Source organism: Bubalus kerabau, chromosome 5, assembly GCF_029407905.1.
Source record: "Bubalus kerabau isolate K-KA32 ecotype Philippines breed swamp buffalo chromosome 5, PCC_UOA_SB_1v2, whole genome shotgun sequence".
Lineage (NCBI taxonomy): Eukaryota > Metazoa > Chordata > Mammalia > Artiodactyla > Bovidae > Bubalus > Bubalus kerabau.
In genome coordinates, this window is record NC_073628.1 from 7,781,742 (window position 1) to 7,790,018 (window position 8,277).

Sequence of the window (8,277 nt, forward strand, 5' to 3'; positions counted from 1 at the left end):
TCCCCCTTACGTCACTTCCGCTTCCTCCCGGGCAAGGCGGGTAATTCGAACGTTTACCTTTCGGGTTGGCGCGCGCTCTGGTGGCGGCACCTGCGGCAGAAGGGATAGAGACCAAAGCTAGACATGTCCGAGAGACGAACCCGGTCCGGAGGGGCATTCCAGTGCCTCGGTGAGCGGAGGGGGCGCGCGGGAAAGGGGGTTAAGCCGTTTGAGGGACGCAGTTCGGTGAGGAACGCCACCCCACCCCCCGCCCTCGAAGGCTCTCTCGTCTCCTGGCCAGGAAGGCGCCCCCAGAGGGCCTGTTTGGGAACCTTCTCTCTCTTTCTTCAGAACCTGTTGTCTAGACTCTGAGGCCTAGAGTCCTCCCCTACCTCCTAAATTTTTCTGATTGCAGGACCCAGCGCCCCAACTCCCACTCGGTCTCTGCGGAAGTCCCAGCGGAAATCAGGCTCTGATCTCTCAAACACCCTTCCGGAAATCTGGCCTAAGGTGAGCCTCAGGTTCCTCCTGCTCTGGAAGCCTCTGGGCTAATATAGACCTCATGTTCACTCCTCTTCTCCAGGCGCCTCAGGAGGCTCCAGCCAGAAAGCCCATCGTCTTGAAGAAGATCGTGGCCCATACTGTAGAGGTGAGGGCTGACAGAGGAGTTGTAGGTGGAGAGCCAGGATCGGGAGTCGACTGTGTGATCAACTCTTCTCCACAGATCGCATCCATTAACTCTCCTCGAAGAAGCCCCCGGGTAAGTTCATTTCCATTTCTTAGTTAAGGGGAATGCAGGACAGACACTCTAGAGCTGGGGCGGGATATAATGGCTGCTCATGTCTCGTGGCTCCGCTGGTAAAGAATCCGCCTGCAATGCGGGAGACCTGGGTTCGATTCGTGGGTTGGGAAGATCCCCTGGTGAAGGGAAAGGCTACCCACTCCAGTATTCTGGCCTGAAGAATTCCATGGACTGTATAGTCCATGGAGTCGCGAAGAGTTGGACACAACTGAGCGACTTTCACTCACTCACTCATGTCTGCCCAGGGAGTTGTTTTTGCTGTATTTTGAAACAATTTGCCTTTGGACACCTGCATATGTTGCCAGGCTTGCTTACTTCTTACACACTTGGTGCGTTTAATGCTCTGGTATTCTCTACCATTTTCCTTTTAAAGTTGAGCTGCGTCTTACTACTCTTTTTTCCTTTTGGCCTCTTTTTCTCAGTAACTTATAATGTCTTGAACTGTTTTAGCTGAAGTTATTGTTAAAGGTGTCTCATTAACAGAAGATCTGCATGTGAAGATATAATGAATGAGAAATGTTACCTGCCTTTGAGTAGCTCATGAGGCTTGTAGTCAGTTGGGGAGAAAAACAAGTGATAACATAGTATGCTGAGGACTGTAATAAAGAAAGTAGTAGATGCTGTAAAGATACCTAACCCAGACCAGGTAGCTCGGGGAACGTTTCACAGAGGTGTTTGAGTCTTTGAAGACAAGTTAGCAGTGTTCCACACAAAGGAAGCTGTGTTTGTAGACACCTGGAGTCCACAAGGAAATGCACAAAGTTTCAGGAACAGCACTTTTGGTGTGTCTGCAGTAGACCTTGTCAGGAGAGGGAGTGTGCTGAGCCAGAGCAGATCCTGATGAACTTGGACTTCATCCTTCGTTCTGTGGGCAGCTTTGGAGAGTCTCAAGGTAGTGACTGAGGCAGCCTTGGGTTTTTTAGAAAGATCCTTCTTGGGTCTGGTTGGAGAATAGGTTGGAGAAAGCCTTCTGGGGACTCCAAGACCAAGTAGGAGGACATCAAAGGAGTCCTAAAGTGAGACATTGGGTGCATGAAGTAAGGTAAAAGCAGAGCATTGCTGGAGTACTGCCGGAGAGCCCCATCACACAGGACTCAGCTCAAAGGATACCTCCTCCCTGAAGCCTTCCCGATAGGCCTTATGAATAGCCAAGAGTACTTTGTCTTGAGGGCAGGCTTCTGTCTCCCTGATGGTGGCCATTCTTATTGGTTGAATGATAGATTCATGAGATATTGGACCAAAAAAATGTGCAAGGACTTGGATGGCTATAGGGACTGACAAAGTGGTAGTCTGGGTGAGCCTCATTTTGTTTAGCATCCCTTTTACTAAGACTGATGGGATAGATTCCCCAGAGCCTATAGCCAGGAAATGTCTCATGATAACGTAATTCTTTTAAACCACAAGGGTCACTAAATTTGTCCTGTTTCTCACCTTAGTTATCAGAAAGCTCAGTGTCAAGTTTTGTGAAAGTCAGTTAAGTCTTTATGTATTGAACACCTACTCCATGCAGGGCTCTGCTGAAGGTGCTGGGCGTAGGCCAGGTCAACCAGACAGGTGAAGACACCTGCTCACGTGTGACATGCACATTCTAGCTGAGGTCTCAGCCAACCAGCAAACAGTCAAAATCAGGTAGTGATCTCGCTGGCCAGGAAAGGGGTGACAGGCAGAGGTAAGGAGGGGCTGGCCTCCATTCCATGGTAAAGGACCATCTCTGAGGAAGCAGCTCTAGAGCTGAGACTGGAATTATGAGAAACCAGTGTGTGAACATCTTAATACACATGTCAGATTAAGCATTTTCCTGTTCACAACCTTGCCGTGGCTCCCTGGGCCTCCCCTTGAATAGTGGCCTGTAAAACATGCCCTATAACACCTGCATTACCTCTTGAATCCCATCAGTTCCTCGGCTCACTCCCTCTCACTTCACCCTCACTGCCCTTCTTGTTCCTTGACCCTGACTGGCACAGTTTCACCTCAGGACTTTGCACTTTCTGTTCTCTGCCTGGGACAGTTCTCTGGATGACTGACTCCTTTGCTTCCTTCAAGTGCTACCTGTATCTCGGTGAGGCCTACATTGACCTACACCTATTTAAAATTCCCGTGCACCCCATGTACGCTCCATCCCATTCTGTTTTTCTCCCAAGGTGCTTAGCACCTCTAACATGTGACACGATTCCCCCTGTGTCTTTTTTCCCGCTAGAATGGAAGCCCTGTGGAAACAGGTGTGTATTCTTTGTTTTCTTCCCTGCTGTCTTCCCAGTGCCTGGCAGGTGACCAAAAAGGACTTAGTGACTGGATGGACATTTTAGATCCTTGGGCCTTTCTTGAAGTCAGTAACACAGTTAAATAACTGGGAGGCATTCTCTCTTCTGTCCTGCTACAGATCGCTTTTTTATTGGAGAAAGAAAACAACCCTCCTAGCAAGAAGCTTACTAAGGAGGACCTCTTCCAGACCTGCAGTGTCCCTGTCACCACCCCCTCCACTTCTGTGCTATGCCCCGTGAATGCTGAGTCCAACTCCTGGAAAGGAGACTTGGACGCCAGAGACTTGGAAATGTCAAAGAAGGTCAGGCGCTCGTACAGCCGCCTGGAGACTCTGGGCTCCGCGTCCACCTCCACCCCAGGCCGCCAGTCCTGCTTTGGCTTTGAGGGGCTGCTGGCAGCTGAAGACTTGGCTGGAGTCTCACCAGTGGTGGATTCAAAGTTAGCTGAGGTCCCCAGGGTTTCTGTGAAGCCCTGGGCCCCAGACACAACTCTCCCTGGAATCTCCCCTCTGGTTGTGAAAGAGAAACGAAAGAAGAAAAAGGTGCCGGAGATCTTGGTGAGTGAGGGGCAGGGATCTTCCTCTGCTACCACTCCAGACACACGGGGAGACACATCAGGACACAGGCAGGGCAGGGGCTCAGCCCTGGCTGTTGTGGTGAAGGGCAGTGCCTGCAGAGTATGGGTGGAGATGCACAGCTGACGTGCCCCCTTTGCCACTCACCTGCCCTCCATTTCTCTTCCCCCAGAAATCGGAGCTGGATGAGTGGGCCGCGGCCATGAATGCTGAGTTTGAAGCCGCTGAGCGCTTTGATCTCCTGGTTGAATGAGATGAAGTGGGGGTGTCCCTGGCCAGACTCTGCCCTCCTCCTGTTGTACATAGTTCCCTCTCCTTGTGGAAAAGACGCTTGGGGTCCCCTGCCCTGGTCTTGTTCCCCACGCATGTGCTGTTGCTGCACGTGGGGCCTGTCCTCTGGGGGTTGGTGCAGTGGCAGCAGCCATCTGAGCTTCCTGAAGGGGGACCTCCCTGGCTCAGCATCGCATTGGTGTCCCGTCTGTAGTCAGTGACCTACCATCCTCTCCCCCCACCTCCCAGAGTATCCCAGCCACTTTCCAGTCAGGCCACAGACTAGGGAGCAGGCATCACTGGCCCAGCCAGAGGAGGTTAAAGGGCTGGGGGTCGGGGGGAGAGAGGGCACCTCTCTGCTCCTGTGGGGAAGTGACGCTCTTCTGCACCAGCCCACCGGAGACGGGTGCGGGGGCCATGGCCAGCCTCTGGCTTTCTCTACTGAGTCACCTCTGCTGGGGCTTGGTTCCCCTCCTTGAGCCCATCTAGGTAGCGAAGCTTGGGTTTCCTCTTAGATTCTGTAGATGGTCCGGGAGCACTGAACCCGTGGATTGGAGAAGTCCTATCTGTGAGGAAGAATCTTGACCCTGGGCCTATAGAGTCTTTTTTGTAGGAGAGAGGGAGGCCTTGGTTGCGTCTCAGACAGTAAATGTCTACGACAAGGAAGCTGTATTTTATAGTTCTGTGTGTTGCTGCTGAGATGTTGGGTTAAATGCAGGCTGATGGAGCAACGGCTGCTTGAGGTGAAGAAGGTGTCTTGAGAAAACGTAGAACCTGAGGCTCAGGGATTCTGGGGCGATGCCTGCAGTGGCCCGGGAAGGGGCCATGGCTGAAGGCGCCTGCTCTTGTTACTCATACCTGTTTTTTACAAAGTGTATAGTCTACTCAGCTCTAGAAGAAAAACTTTGGGGTTGTATGGTCCTGGCGACCTTAGTGTTTTGTAAAGTTCTAGGAAGCTTTCCTCACGTACCAGAAAGGGGCCAGGTTGAGAGCAGCTTTAACTTTCAGCTTCCTTAGCGTCCTCTCACACGAGGACCCTGCCTGAGGTAGGTACTAGGAGTTGAGCTGGGGGAGGAAGGGGTCATCTCATTGTCTCTGGTGAGCCTCATGCCCCCTCCCTTGTTTCTCTTTTCTCAGTGTTGGTAAAAGGTGAGCTTGCAATGGCTGCCCAACCACAGCTTCCGCTGTAGCCCAGGCCACTGTACCTTTTGATGATTATGGATTCATGGAAGTAGAAGCTAAGAGGAGTGCGGAGGGGCTAGTGGATAGCAGAGGACATCAGGGAAGATAAGTGTTTGCTTGGTTAGGGTCCCTTAAATGGCGCGGGCCTGGTGGGTACCAATTAAGCTCTGCAAGGCTGAGGAGCCCTAGGCTACCTGTCTGGTGCTTCATGCTTTGTCACGCAAGCCCCTTTGCCAGGGTGAACCCAGACGCCCTTGAACTGGACTGTACCTGGAGAGTTGTCCTCGCTGACTGGCAGGACAACTCCTGGGAAATGTCTTTGTCCTGAAAGCCGGAAGTCACCAGATGATGTTCAGTTGATGTTACTACAGACTTTTCTCTGTCCCTGAAAAACTAAGAATAGAGTTGAAGAGAAAACTGGGACTTCTTTTCAAAATTAAAACAAACAAAAAAAGTTTCTGCCTGTTCATAGACTCTTTTCTTTTGTTGGCTCAAAGGCAGAGCTGAGGGTGTGGGACCCAGGAAACCATGCTTTCTTTGGGCTGGTTGTCTGTTTTTAAGGGGGACTGCCAGCCTGGCCTCCAGTAGCCCTGTGGTAGATCACTCCCACCCCCAGGTCTGTGTTTTCTGTCCAGTCACTCCTCCAAGAAGGGGAGCCCCATACCCTCATGTCCCAGCAGGAAAGAAGTCGGTCTGGGGTGAGGCTGCTAAGAGCTTCACTCTTAGCACCTGGGCACCAACCCTCCACCCCTCCCTGAGTCCAGCTCTTACCCTGCTTCCTGTCCCTGACAGATTCCTGTGAAGGAGCCAGTTCCGCACTGGCTCAGCCTGGGTGCTCGACAGCAGTGGGTGCAGAACGCCCTGGGGAGCTAGTCAAAGCTGTGATTCCCAGGAATTCTCCCACCAGGCCAGAGGAGGCCCAGGGACATAAATGCATCTTTATGCAGGTGGCACACCCACTCCCTTTCCTCATCCTTTCTATACTTGCCCTTGCCTCCTCGTTTTTAGATAAATGCGCCACCTCCTTGCTCAAGACTTCCTAGGTTTTTTTTGCTGTACTGAGTCTTCCTTGCAGCGTGCAGGCTTCTTTAGTTGCGGTGCACAGGCTCTCTAGTTGTGGTGTGTGGGTTTAGTTGCCCAGCGGCGTGTGGGATCTTAGTTCCCTGACTAGGGATCAAACCTGCATCCCCTGCATTGGAAGGTGGATTCTTAACCACTCCACTACCAGGGAAGTCTCAAGATTTTACTAGTCTTTATCTCCAAACCATACGTCTCTACTGAGCTCAAACTGGAATCTAGAACTGTCTTCTAAAACTATCTCAACTCAGAAGTCATCTCAAATTCAGCTCATCCACCAACGTGCCTTTTTCTGTGCTCTTGTTATCAACACCACCTGCTGACCCAGTCACACAGCCAGGAACCTGGGGTCATCTGTAGGTCTACCTTCTCCTTCACCCCATCCCATCAGCCAAAACCTCCTCAACACCCCTCCATCCCACCTCTGTGGCCCCTGGACATTTGCCCTGGCCTCCTAGTGGATCTCCTTAGAATGAGTTCTAAGAGACAAAATATGATGCTGTTTCTCTCCTGCTTAAAACCCTTTGATACAATAATCCCACATGTTATCTGACTCAATCCTTAACAACAGCCCTGTGTATTACGTGGATTTCTGTCCACTGTACCATCAGGCAAGTCCAGAGTGGTGGTTTTTTGTTTTTTTTTTTTTAATTTATTGTGACAAAGTACATAACATAAAATTTACCATTTTAAGCATCTTGAGTGTACAGTTTGGTAGCATTAAACACTCACAATGCTGTGCAGCCACCACCATCATTCATCTCTAGGACCTTTTCATCCTCCCAAAGTGAGACTGTCCCTGTTAGACAGCAAGTAATTCCCTATTCCCTATTGCCTCAGCTTCTGGCACCCACCAGCCTACTTTCTGTCTATAAGGAGTCAGAGAATGTTTGCCCTTTTGTGTCTCATTTCTTTCTTAAAAGTTTTTAAAACTTTGTTTATTTTTATTTTGGCTGCACTGGGTCTTCATTGTGCCACTCCGGCTTAGGTGCCCTGTGGCACACGGGATCTTGCATTGGAAGGCGGATTCTTAACCACTGAATCACCAGCGACATTCCTTTATGTCTCATTTCACTTACCCTGTTTTCAAGGTTCATCCATGTTACAGCATGTGTCAGAATCAATTCCTTTTAAAGACTGGATAATATTCCATCATACCTATTGTATATAACAAAAATGTATATTGATACAATTCACTTCTGGGTACAATATCCAAAAGAAATGAAAGCAGGGTCTCAAGATATTTGCACCCATGTTCATAGGAACATTATTCACAGTTGCCAGAAGTTGGAAATAGCACAAATAACCATCGATGGATGAATGGATAGAATGTAATATATACATTTTTGTATATTCTGTTGTACGTATAAGTACACAAGTTTGATCTTTGGTCCAGGAATATCCCATGTGCTGCAGAGCAACTAAGCCAGTGTGTCACAGCTGCCTAGCCTGTGCTCTAGAGCCCACGAGCTACGCTGAGCCCGTGTGCAACTGCTGAGCCCGTGTGCAACTGCTGAGCCCGTGTGCAACTGCTGAGCCCGTGTGCAACTGCTGAGCCCGTGTGCAACTGCTGAGCCCGTGTGCTTAGAGCCTGTGCTCTGCAAAAGAGAAGCCACTGCGATGAGAAGCCCACAATGAAGAGTAGCTTGCTGCAACTTGAGAAAGCCTGCGTGCAGCAACAAAGACCCAGCACAACCCCCCCAAAAATAAAAGCAGCCATGAGAAAAACACCCTTTGTTAACTTCCCATTGTCCATGCAGTCGTGTAATGGATGTTATCAGGTTTTGGCTGCCGAGAGTGTCAACCCCTACAAATGGCCCAATAGCAAGACCCGCTTTTCTTCTTGGGCATGAAGGGGTCAGACGCTTGCTCTGATCCCAGTGACCAGAACATGCGCATCTGACCTGAGTCAACAGTCAGACTGTGCATGAGGACCTGGACCGAGGACCAGGAGGAGAGGGAAGGATTGTTGAGGATTCAGTGAGGTGAAGGCCTCACAGGTCCAGTGGCAGCCCTGGACCTCTGTGGTCCAGTGTGGAGATGGCAGAGCACTGTGGTGGGGTCCTCATGTGGTTCTGCAGCCAGCATCCCACACCTCCGGCCCTTTGAGTCTTCTTCCTCAGAGTTCCCT

The 8,277-nt window shown here is 50.5% G+C and overlaps 1 protein-coding gene across 2 annotated transcripts; it reads left to right on the forward strand.

The window, feature by feature from the left end:
• The first annotated feature begins 3 nt into the window (after positions 1–3).
• Positions 4–7,874, forward strand: CDCA5 (cell division cycle associated 5). 2 transcript variants are annotated; one of them, XM_055580858.1, is made up of 5 exons: positions 4–169; positions 395–489; positions 563–739; positions 3,162–3,599; positions 7,543–7,874. In XM_055580858.1, the coding sequence occupies exons 1-5, from the start codon at positions 124–126 to the stop codon at positions 7,642–7,644; spliced, it is 858 nt and encodes a 285-aa protein (XP_055436833.1). In that variant the 5' UTR covers positions 4–123; the 3' UTR covers positions 7,645–7,874. The 2 variants fall into 2 exon arrangements, with proteins under 2 accessions (XP_055436833.1, XP_055436834.1); XM_055580859.1 differs by having other exon boundaries at positions 5–169; positions 3,790–7,874.
• Positions 7,875–8,277: the final 403 nt, after the last annotated feature.

What these genes read in the sequence shown, in the direction of transcription:
- CDCA5 (XM_055580858.1), top strand. Translation starts at nt 124, where the DNA reads ATGTCCGAGAGACGAACCCGGTCCGGAGGGGCATTCCAGTGCCTCG. An exon ending in CTCCTCGAAGAAGCCCCCGG is followed by an intron (nt 740 to 3,161) that starts GTAAGTTCATTT and finishes GTCCTGCTACAG; the next exon opens with ATCGCTTTTTTATTGGAGAA. An exon ending in AAAAGGTGCCGGAGATCTTG is followed by an intron (nt 3,600 to 7,542) that starts GTGAGTGAGGGG and finishes TCTTTGGTCCAG; the next exon opens with GAATATCCCATGTGCTGCAG.